Raw genomic sequence first — 12,166 nt, 5'->3', positions numbered from 1 at the left:
AAAAATATTAGTATTAATTACAATTAAATGAAATGTCTTCCTTTATGCAGTTTACATAATCATTGGAATTTTCTGCTTGGCTGCATCCATTGGTCTGTACAGCTGCCTTTCTCCATTTGTCCGCACAATTCCATATGGGAAATGCAGGTAAGCGCACAAAATTCCTATTTTTACATTGTTACAGATGTGTGTGTGTGGAATTGGGGTAAATAACACACTTTTCTTTCATTTAAGTCCTGAGTGCATTAGATAAATAATAAATACTTTCAATCACGTTATTACAGATTATACCGATTGCAAGAATTACAATCATACAAACACATAAAAAGCAATAAAAATAGATCATAAGAATACCATAATGGACTTGCTGAATCATAAGGATGTATAATAGGAGCTCCATGTAGTATGCTGCCAGTATAGTAAATAAAGGGTAGAATCTGATGCTGACAGAATAAATTCGAGAGTGAAAGCCCACTGTGCTTAATCCAGAACAAATGTATATGTGTATAAATTTATTAACTCAGAAACTGATGCAGCCACATATGATTTTAGCTGGACATTACTGCTTTGTGGAGTGCGGATGATCATAAAGTGGCCGCCTGATCTGCTAAATAATCTTACTACACTATTTACATGTACTGTTTGTTAGTAGGAAATGTTCTTATGTAGTATAGTATCCGCAGCAGTACTACAATCAAAGTGGCACCAAATGTATGCATCCATATAAAAAGTACAAAGTGGCAATTCAGACTAGTCAATACACTTATTTCTACTTCAGGGTCCATAGGGGGTCCACAGGGTTCACCTTGGGGTATAGGTTGGGAACCAAATCCGGGCACCACGCAGTTAAAGCTTTTAGCTCCCAGGATGCACTTGGGTCCACTCTCCCTATAACCCCACCCTCAAGCCAGAGGCACCTCAGTTTAAGTTGGTGCCCGGCCGGAGTTGGGTCACCGTTTAGTGCAGGGGGAGCTGATTAGCAGCCCCTAAGCTTTATTTTTTCTAAAGGACAAAGTTTTTTATTTTTACTTTGGATTCTTCAGAGCGGCAGCGTCAGACTGTCCATAGGACGTCTAAGCTGCCGATCCGTCACCCCGCTGGCGCTGAGCCGCCAGTACAGATCTGGGGATCTCAGCGGGACCCCTGAGTCTGTACTAGCCGGACTCTGCGGGCGCCCAGGACTGCTGCCGGATCCACGGGGAGCAGGTAAGGCTCGGGTCACCGCTTGCGGTGATCCGCGCATTTGAAATGCAGTCCTGTGCCTCCGGTCTCTGGGGACTGACCGGAGGCGCCGGCAGTGGCAGCGGGCCCCCCCATACCCCGTGTGTCCACTAGACCACCAGGGACTTAGTGTTCGGTGCAGGAAGCCGGCGTCCCGGGGGTTAATAGCCGGCCAGGGGAGGCAGCCTTCCCTGTTACAGCGGCTCCTCCCTTCAGCTCAGCGCGCCTTTCAGTATCCATAGTCTGGCGTCGCTGAGCTGCTTCCTCCGCGGGCCACGCTTCTTCTGAGGTCTCCAGCGGCCATTTCTTTGTGGTGCAGCAGAAATCTCCGGAGATGGCAGTTGGTCCTGTCCCCCTGCGTACCTCACCCATCAGGTCAGTGTACACAACGCTGTAGCCTTCCCAGACACTGAATCTGGGTAAGTTGCATGCAGTGTAATAGTGCAGTATATTATATGACATGTTTATATATGTATATATCTGCATTGTATGTGACTTATGCTAGTGCTGACTGTCTGTACTTTATTCTCTCACCTCTCAGTGTATATCTATCCCTTTTCTTTATCTGCCCTAATACAGCTGTACTTAGGGTGGTTCTGAGACCTCACATTTATATACTTGTTAATATTTGTGAGGTTTGTCACATACTGTTGCGTGCTGCACGTTGCCATATTTTAGATGGAACTGTGTGTTGCATACGCTGAAAATGGGTCCCTGCAACTAATTTTTAGTATCACTCAGGACCAGTATAGCGCTGCTTGATCGCAATGCTTGGTCAGATATGTCTGACCAGGAGATAGAGCGTTATACTGCACCCATTTTTACTATCCTGCAAGCCATGTGCTGCAGGTTTTAGTGCGGAGGATTTAACTCTTAAAGGGTTCTGTATGTGGCGTCATCGGGTGCCGGCCCCCTTGGGCGGTTTGTTTTCTCTGGATCCTCTCAATTGCAGATCGCCGGGCGGGCCCTATTGTTGTACCTCACTTGGGGGTTACTTCACCATACTGCCCTTTTCATCTCAGGGTATCTTGCAGTTTCTTGCACTCTTCCCCTGTGACACAGACTATAGCTCCCTACAGGTTTTTTTTCGAGTATATGAATTCTCCCTGGTGCCACAATAGTCTGTCATTCCCCTTGCAGGGATTATCACAACAGCCACCCTGGGTGGATGTCGTTTTTCTACGAAACGCAAATTGGCGTGGTTGACGCCCTGTGGTTACTTCCCAGTTGGCTCTGCCGTGAACTGGATACTGTTTTGGGCTCTTTCCCTCTTACACGGGGGGAAGCCTATTTCAGGTATTATTATCCCTGCTTTAGGGCTGGTAGCAGGTCCATTCTGGTTAGAGTGAATGTTGACCTGCACCTGTATCATACACCCTCAGTATTACGTGCCTTCTGGTTCCCTGTTGCTGACTAGCGGGTGGATCGCATGGCGGGACTCTGGCTGTTGCCAGATACGAGGTATTACAACAGTGTTTGTCCTCCTGTCCCAAATTCCCTGGGGGTCATCACAAGCCCCTCCTGGGGTGGATGGGCGTGTTACTCGTCTGATTACAGACGTTACTACGCATCCCATTCCTGCGTGGTCGGATTCTTCCGATCCGTAGGTGGTAACTCTGCCTGAAATCAGTATACTCGCTTTCAGGGGTTGTTACCCATCCTACCATGGCTATAGTATGGTTGGTTAATACTAGTGCATACTGAGCTGATGCATTTGTAATGTTTTTTTCCCCTCCAACACGTCTGGGGTTCAAATGTATTTGGTCGCTCACGTAATATATGCAGTTGTCATAGGTGGACATGCCTATATTGGATACCAGTCTCCTAACTTTCAGAGTTCCGGCTGCGACTGTATCCTCCGTAATACCCTATGGCTGCGCTCTGGGAATGCAGAGGTGTAGATACCATCTATAGGGTAGATCTTGTTGGGTCCTGACCTTGACAGTGGCAGTACAAATTTACCGCCTTCAGCTATGCCCACTACAGGGCCTCAGACTAAGTCTATTAAGTCTTTTTGTCCTCTGGGTCAGCCTAAAGGTCTGTTTCTTCATAGACTGTCGGCCTTTACAAGGGCCGACATATCCAGTACCGAGCAGGCCTGGACTGCCAGCCGATCCTGCTTCTGAACCTACGGATATATCTTCAGCCTGACTAGACAGGCCTACCACTGGGAGATGGCGATTTTCTCAGTTCGCCCGGTACTAGTGTCAAGTTGCCGTGGCTACGTGGGTAGGAGGGTACGCCCTCTCTTTGCTCAGGCGGCCTATTTCCATGTGATGGTACGCAGGCCCTTATTCGGGCCCGAACAGTGCCTTAAAAATCCAGAAAGCTATACAGTTGTTGCAGTAAGCGGAGCTAATTGGGCCATCCCCACTTTCTTAGCGAGGGACTGGTCTGCTTTCTTTCTGGTGCGGTGGCTTAATGGTCCTCTTTGGCCTATTCTCTGTCTCAATTCCCTGAACCAGTTCCTAAAGCTACCTGTGCTCAGGAGGCAATCCCTATGCTCCATCATACTATGTTTGGAACCTGGGGACTTTATGGTATCACTGGATATACATGACGCGTGCCTACAGGTACTTACAGAGACCTTGCCTCAGCATGGACTGAGGTTTGCTGTATCACAGCACTTACAATTTTTCGGGCTCTGCCTGTTGGGACTGTTCTCAGCCCCACAGGGGTTTACCAGCATTTTGGATTTTCTGACTGTTCTTCTGTTCAGTATATCCCAATGCTCCTGTACCTGGATGGCCTCCTGCTCTTAGCAGGATCACCGGGGTACTTTACAGCCGGGTCAGGTTGACTGTGGCTTCTTCAGGGTGCAGACGTTTAATCAATGGGGAAAAAGTCCTCCCTGCATCCCTCTCTGGGTATTCTTCACCTAGGAGCCCTGCTGGATTCTCAGAATCTGAGAATTCTTCTGGCGTAAGACGGCATCTCCACTCTTCTATTAGGAGTACATGGATGTCTGCGCAGTCGACATATGTCTTTACAATCTGGGATGCATGGTCCACTATTCAGTGTCTGCCTTTGGAAGGGTGGAATGGGCTTAGTTCCATTCCAGGCCTTTCCATAATTGGCTTATCTCCAGATGGAACAAGTTTTTTCTGTCTGATCACTGTTCAAACGATAATGCTCTCCCCGGAGGCAAGTCTGTCCCTTTTCGGGTGACTATGGCCATCTCGTCCAGGGTATTCTTTGCTAAGGACAGTGTCTGGTTCACATCCATTTCAGTGCAGTTGGATGTCTGTCAATTCCACCCTGTCAATTAACTTGTTGGAACTTTAGCCTGTCTTGGGCCTGGCATAGCTCTTGTTTCCCGGTGAACCTGAAAAAATTCAGTCCGACAGGGTCAGAACAGTGGCTTCCTTTTTAGCAATACTGTTCGTTGGGTGGCAATGTCAGGTATGTCATACATTCGGACATTGTCCGAGGGTCTCCTCCCGACCATGTCGACAGCGTTCATTTCAGGTGCTCTCCATTGGGAAGCAGGAGTCCTCAGCCGTCACGACGTGCATCCCGGGGACTAGTCTCTTCCCCAAGAGAGGTTTCATCTCCTGGTGAGCAGGGGGGGCCCCTCCTGAGGTGACCCTCATGGCCTTCTGACTCTATCACACTATGGTGTTACAGTCCAACTCTGGGGATTCTGAAGCAACCTTCAGTGACTCTTTGTCGGTGAAGTGGTTCTTCCAATTTGCGTACCTGTGTTCTCCGGTCTCTATTCTTTCTCGAGGGAAGTGTTTCAATCGAGACGGAGATGCTTTCCTGCTGGTGGCTCCTGATTGCCCCAGATGTCAGGGGTACTTGGTTTTTCGGAGTCTCTCCATCGATACTCCATTCCTGATTCTTCACTGCCCAGACCTGTTGTCTCAGGGTCCTGGGGTTTACCTTGGACCTGGGTCGTTTGTCTTTGACTGCGTCCCTACAGTGGTCTTACGGCTTCCCTGGCTTTGTCATCGTTTGAATGATTAGAGCACATGGATCAGCTTTTGCTGGGACCTACCACAAACTGTGGCAGCCATAATTCTTATGGTATTATACCTGTTGATACGATCCTCCGGTGTCCAGGATTTCCAGATATTCTGGCATTCCTTCCGGCTGGCTTGGGTTTCACCCTCGGCCTGGCCTTCCTGACAGTGCGGATCTCTACACTGTCAGTATGATTAAGATATGGAATTGCTCCGCTCTGGTATCCAGTTCATCCTTTGGAGTGTTTTCTGGATTATGCCTCCATTTGTCCTCCCTAGGGACTCCTTGGGAGTTAGTAGTGGTTCTTCGTTCCCTCCGGGGACAGTCAATGGAACCGCTGGTTGTGATAGCCATTACATGGTCTATTGCTTTGGCTCTCTCTCTTTCTCTCAGGGTGTTTATATCGACCAGGTGAGTGTCGGAATTGGGAGCGTTCTCATGTGGCTCCCTCTTCTGGAGGGCATCATGTCAGGGTGTGAGTTGCTCTCGCCCTGTGTTTCTTCTTAGTGCTTTTTATGTTCCATATTATTCTGGAACTTATTGTACGGCCATTCAGTCCCCAGTCCTCTCGGCTGGTGTGGCCTCATTGACTGTGGTCCGGCCTCTGTGGATTTATGTGATCCGTTCAAGTTCCTTACGGAAATCGGACTCCTTATTGGTGGTCTGAGATTTCTGGTTTTAACAGGAAAGGATGGCCGGCCTATAGCCAAATGTTGGCTGGAGGGCCTCGTATGTCGTCTTCAGGGGCCTACCCATGGGTAGGCCTTTCTGTTGATGAGGCTTGTTTTTTCTCGGGCCATGTAACCCTCGTGGGCGGCTCGCTGTGGCGCCTTGGCTGTTTTGCCTTACTAGGTGGCCACGTGGTCTTCTGTCCACACCTTTTTTTAAGGTTCTAGGCATTGGTTTCCTTTGCCTCTCAGGATGCTTCCTTTTTGGCGGCGGATTCTCCTCTCAGCACAGGAGCGTCCCCACCCTTGGTTGAACTGCTTTGGGACATCCCCAAGGTCAACCCTGTGGACCCCCTATGGACCCTGAAGTAGAAAACAAGAGATATGGTAAGAACTTACCTTTGTTATCTCTGTTTCTACGAAGTCCATAGGGTCCACAGGGCGCCCGCCCTGACGCACCTGGCTTCATATGGGCTGTGTGGCTGCTCACCGGTTTTCCGTCTCCCATTTCTGTGAGTATGGTTATTGAGTGTTCCGGTTTTCTCTCTCTTTTTCTCTCCTCCTGCGGCCTTTGGCTACTTACAAACTGTGGTGCCTCTGGCTTGGGGGTGGGGTTATAGGGAGAGTGGACCCAAGTGCATCCTGGGAGCTAAAAGCTTTAACTGCGTGGTGCCCGGATTTGGTTCCCAACCTATACCCCAAGGTCAACCCTGTGGACCCTATGGACTTCGTAGAAACAGAGATAACAAAGGCAAGTTCTTACCATATCTCTTGTTATACCTCTTATATGGGACATTGGGTATTAATATCTACCAGCATAAATAAATATCAATTAATAAACTATTAAAGTCCAATGTTAAAATTTCTCACTTAAATTACTTTTAGTGGGGCAGTATTATGTGGTAAATCTATTTAACTTTCCTTTGTCTGCCATAGAAGATGGTAACTGGTGGTTGGTGCCCATGGTAGCTCAGTTGTGGAATCCAGCTTGCTATAGACCTATTCACAGTTGTTATTTTATCTCCTCCTCTTTATGATAGACCTGGCAATGATCCAGGGATATTAAGTCCATTAAAATATGTCTATATCTTTTTCCTGATTGGTGCGATTTCTAAACCAATTATTGGATTTATTTTGAAGTTTCTTTGATGCACTAACCAACTGTTGGACCTTTCAAAAACATGTGTATTTATTTTGATATCCATTCAAAGTTTGAGTGGTATTATTTGCTATTACATTGAGTATTTTGTTTTGATCAGTGGTAAGAATTCCCAAATAACATCTATTTTGATTCCATAACGTTCCATAAGAACGTGAAATTTGAAAAATGCCATAGCGGTGACTACTTATAGCCACTGTGTATAAAAATTTTATATATAGTATGTATTTTATATAAAAGTATTTTTATTATGTTTGCTAAAGGCATTCATGCACGGTTTTTTTTTTTACCCACTTAACATTAACATTGTACATATCTCAATCTACCTGCAAAATATTACATATAGTTATACCTGTGTAATTTATCACATTTCTAATAGAAACTTTTTTTCTATTTTAGGATACCAGATAACAACCTACCGTACTTTCACAGCCGACCACATGTCTGGAAGATCCTGCTAGCCTCCTTCTGTGTAGCTGTCAGTGTGACATGGGGGGTGTTTAGGAATGAAGATCAGTAAGTATTCCCTTGATATAGCACAACAAGGCTAGTATTCCATAGAAACCCAAATGAAGCTTTCTATATCGCAGTGTTTTGTTTCTGACAGATGGGCTTGGATACTCCAGGATATCCTTGGTATTGCTTTCTGCTTGTATATGTTGAAGACCATACGTCTGCCCACATTTAAGGTAAAGTGCCTCATTCCTTTTTAGTTCTATCAGATAAAATACTCTTATTATAATATCAATTACATGAGCTTTAGTAGATATTACTTGAAAAATGCAAAAATAAAACAGTATTGTGGTCAGAACTGGAAGATCAGTAGAGTTTTGGCACTGCTTGACCTGAATTGCAATTGACTTATTGTCTGCATAAAAAATACTACTAAAATATTGACCAATATATGTGTAACAAGTCCAGAGGGTTAATATTCGCTTAATCATGGGAGTGCAATTGTTACTTTGCATGCCAGAATGTGTCTGTATACCAAAAAGAGGCAAATGCCATTAGGGTTTTGACTGATAGAAGACTGATGTCAATTTATTAAGATGCCCCTTTCATTGCGCTAAGAGACATCCTGTATTGCTGCTCATCACAGCGATGTAGGATGCCTTAACACTGATTTGGATTAAAAAGGAGTATGTTACAGTAGCTCACCATTATGGCTCCTGTGTGGCCACATTGTGCATGCTGTGAGAGCTCATTGAGAGCATACAGCACATACGTGAGGACGTCTGATGGCAGAGATGTAGTGAGTACCATAGTGTAATCCTCAAATGGCACTATGTGTTTGTAGGCAAACAAGAAAAAGTTCAGCTTTTCGAAGCTCGGTAAGTGTCCATCATGCTTCGCCGTTATAGCTTGCTTATGGCAGTGACATTATTAATAGAAGCCAAAGGTGCCGCTGGAGAAAAATGTAATATCCCCTCTTTTTCTGCTAAATTGCCCAATAATGCTTGGCTTAATCTGAAAGGACGTAGGTAACAAGCCACTGTATGTGAACTTTATTAGAAGATTTGTATTAGGTTTTGTTGTTGTTGTTATATTTAAAGGAAAAACATTGACCTTTGTTGATGGTTTTCCATAGTGCTGCAACACTGTTTCCACAAACCAGAATGGTGACCACAAGTAGCTGATAAGCTCTGTTGTAATGAATAGGGAAGGGGAAGGAAGTAAATACCTACTGCATTTATTAAACCTCCTTTATTTTGCAATTAGGGATAAAATCCCTATCATTTCACCATTACAAGTGTAAATTATTTCATGTTAAAATGTAGCTTGCTTTGGAATGTGACCATTTTGAATATATAGAGCTATTTAGAAGAAATGGTAAATGCTGTGACACCCCTAATTCAGTCGCTGACGCAGATTTGTTGGGAGCAATTGTTCATTCGTTTCCTTACTTTATAATCTTTCAAATCTTTCCAATTTTCTTGCAGGCCTGCACATTACTCCTGTTTGTTCTCTTTGTATATGATGTGTTCTTCGTATTCATCACTCCATTTTTAACAAAGGTATGATCTGTCGTGTGTTGGGGATAAAGTATGATAGTCATTTCATCAGTAGAAGCATTGCCCTTCCTCGCCATTGTTATCCTGCTGTAACTTGGATTACATTATTTTATGTACTTAGCTTGGTTTCTCTACTGACTTCCAACATTTAGAAATATTTATGGTTTTCCACTACAGAATGGAGAGAGTGTCATGGTGGAAGTTGCTGCCGGCCCATCTGATTCATCATCTCAGGAAAAGGTAACAAATGACGTCTGCCGTTGTATAGGAATGTATTATTAGTAACATTTATATAGTTCTAGCATAATCTGTAGTACTTCACAAATATGTGTACATATTAACAATCATTAAGCTGCATACACACACAATGATTTTGTTACCAACGATTTTCTGTCAGATTTTTTAAAGTGTAATGAACGATTTTTTTGAACTACAAACGATTTTTGCATATTCCCTTGCTGAAAATTGTTGAGTTGATAAGTCTGACTAAACTACAAACGTGAACGCGCATGAACGATAATTATTCATCGTTTGACTCAGAAAGTGAACGATTTTTTCAAACCATTATCGGTAAACCATATCATTTAATGATAATCGTTCAAAAATCGTTGTGTGTGTGTGTCTGCAGCTTTTAGGAATATGTTTAGTAACTATTTGTTTTGAATCGACACCGGGAGTATGTGGAAACTATGGGAAACCGGTATATGCATTCATTTATACATTGCAACATTCAACTTTAATTTGTTATCTTCAGATGATAAGAGATTGATTCCAGATATATATCCCAAAAATCGTGGCATTACTCCACGAATGGGCAGGGCTCTGTTTTAAGGGTGGTGGTGGAATCTGTCCAACAGGCTGGGTTTCTGGGTACTTGGAAACCCCCCTCCATGCACCACTTCACAGATGTTAACAGTAAAAAAAAACCACAAAAACATTAAGCGCAGAGAAACAAATAGACTATTGTGAAACAACCTGACTATAATTCTGTCACTCTGCTGCTCCTGACTCTGTAATTACTGATCCCCCACAGATTCAAATATAGCAAAAAGAGACAAAACAGATCTAGTAGTGTAAGCTTCACAGGTCAACAATACAAACCTTTTATAATCTATAAATACCTCAATAAATCACTAACCATAAAAAATGCTTACAAGCTGAACATAAAGTAATCGGAATAACAATGTAAAATAGCTTGCTCACTGCTAAACCATATTATGGGGGGAGGTGTACTAAGCCTTGGAGAGAAATAAAGTACCAACCAATCAGCTCCTATTTGTCATCTTGCAGGCTGTGTTTGAAAAAATGACAGGAACGGATTGGTTGGTACTTTCTCTCTCCAAGGCTTTGTACATCTACCCCTATAGCTGCAGTAAGTGTCAAGTAGGATCACATAATCATGACCTATAGGAGATGTTTTGCCATAAAAGGAAAGGTGATAAATCTGGAATTCGACAAGTTCTGCCTGCTTGGCAATATTCCATTTCATACAATCCTTTACAGACCTTCACCTGTCTTTTTGGAATAATGGAATATGCAGGAAAAGTCAGATTGTTGTTTTCAGATGAAACGGTACACCTCAGTGCAAGGCAAAAATGTGCACTACGTGGCTAAAAGTATTCTAATTAGTGTGTTTGACCATTTCAGCCACACCCATTGCTAACGGATACATAGAGCCGTATTCATTTTGAGCCGAGCCGCGTTAAGTTAACGCGGCCCGGACTTAACGCCGACTTCGCCTGTTTTGTAGGCGTTAAAGTATCGCGCACGTGCCCGCTTTACCCCGTATTCAAGTACGCGTAAACGGCACCCGGCGTTGCTGTAACTAGCGGAAAGTACTGTCATTTTTGGGGAAATCAGCCTGTCACCTCCCAAATGATGCTCTGACATGGGGGTTTACTATAGTACCCCCCGATTTGGCTTGCTGAAGGTATTTGGTGTTTTTAAACGGGCTCAATAGCTGCTAATTAGCGTTTTTCTATACCTGATGCAGGATAGTATTTAGGAGTATTTTTTTCCAGAAAATAAGTTATCCCAGCAAATTTGGGGTACTTGAAAATGGGGGTCAGCATATTTAAAGTTGAAAAAGTGAACTTGAAAAAATCGTGAAAAATCCACCTGCCGCAAACACCTGCCAAAAAAAACCACTTGGGGCATACTTGGGTATGGGGGTGACTGGGGTGACCCAGAGTCAAGTTCGCTAGTTTCTAAGTTTGCACCCCAACTTTTTTTTTGCCCCCTTTTTCAAAGTAAATTTTTGGGGTGTCCTTAACTTTTTTTTAAATATTTTTTTGACACAGATTACCTTTAGGGGACTGTCTGAAGGCTGCACGGGGGTTCCCGAAACGTTGCACCCCAAAACCCCAACTCTGCACTTTTTTCCGCCAGCCATTCATAGGCGATACTTTACCGCCTATTACATTGTATTGACTTTCCACCTAGGCGGCAAGTTTTTCAAATTGAATACGCGGTAAAACCAAAACAGGCGATAATGACGTCACCGGCGGTAACTTAACGCGGATCCGGACTTAACGCTTCAAATTGAATCCATAATATCAAGCATACAGTCATGCAATCACTATAGACAAAAATCAGCATTAGAGTGGGTCATACTGAAAATTTCAGGGACATTCAATATGCCACTACCATAGGATGTCACCTTTCCAACAATTGAAAAGTCTGCCCTGCTTGAGCTGACCCGGTCAACTGTAAGTGGTGTTACAACATCTCAGCCATAAAGTAGTAAACCACACAGACTGACAGACCGGAGCTAGAAAGTGCTGAAGCACTGCAGAATTCCTCACTGTCTCTGGAAACAATGTCTGCACAAGAACAGTTTGTTGGGCGCTTCATGGATTGAGTTTCCATGGCTGAGCAGTCACACAAAAGCCTCATTACTATACACAAGGCAAATGGTGGCTGGAATGATGAATAGGACACAACCAATAGACTGGTAACAGTGGACATGAGTTCTCTGGAGTGGCTAATCATGGTTCACCATCTGGCACTTTGATGTAAGTATCGGGGGTTGGTGGTTGCCATGAGAACGCTTACTGCCCAAATGCATACTAACAACCATAAAGTTTGGTGGAAGAAGTATAATGGGCTGGGGCTGCATTTTACAGTTTTGCCTAAACCCC

General features: G+C 44.1%; 1 protein-coding gene across 4 annotated transcripts in view; it reads left to right on the top strand.

Annotated features, from left to right (window-relative positions):
- The window catches only part of SPPL2B (signal peptide peptidase like 2B), a 51,342-nt gene that overhangs the window by 31,597 nt on the left and 7,579 nt on the right, over nt 1-12,166 (top strand). For all 4 annotated transcript variants that reach the window (XM_088448370.1, XM_088448369.1, XM_088448372.1 and 1 more), the window contains exons 7-11: nt 51-147; nt 7,414-7,530; nt 7,622-7,703; nt 8,955-9,029; nt 9,204-9,266. In XM_088448370.1, the coding sequence (XP_088304496.1) occupies nt 51-147; nt 7,414-7,530; nt 7,622-7,703; nt 8,955-9,029; nt 9,204-9,266 (434 nt within the window). The remainder of the gene's footprint in view (nt 1-50; nt 148-7,413; nt 7,531-7,621; nt 7,704-8,954; nt 9,030-9,203; nt 9,267-12,166) is intronic.

The sequence above is a fragment of the Taudactylus pleione genome, unplaced genomic scaffold (assembly GCF_031769625.1).
Source record: "Taudactylus pleione unplaced genomic scaffold, aTauple2 ptg000454l, whole genome shotgun sequence".
Taxonomy (NCBI): domain Eukaryota; kingdom Metazoa; phylum Chordata; class Amphibia; order Anura; family Myobatrachidae; genus Taudactylus; species Taudactylus pleione.
The sequence above is the reverse complement of the archived record's forward strand: the minus strand, read 5'-3'. Positions and strand labels throughout refer to the sequence as shown.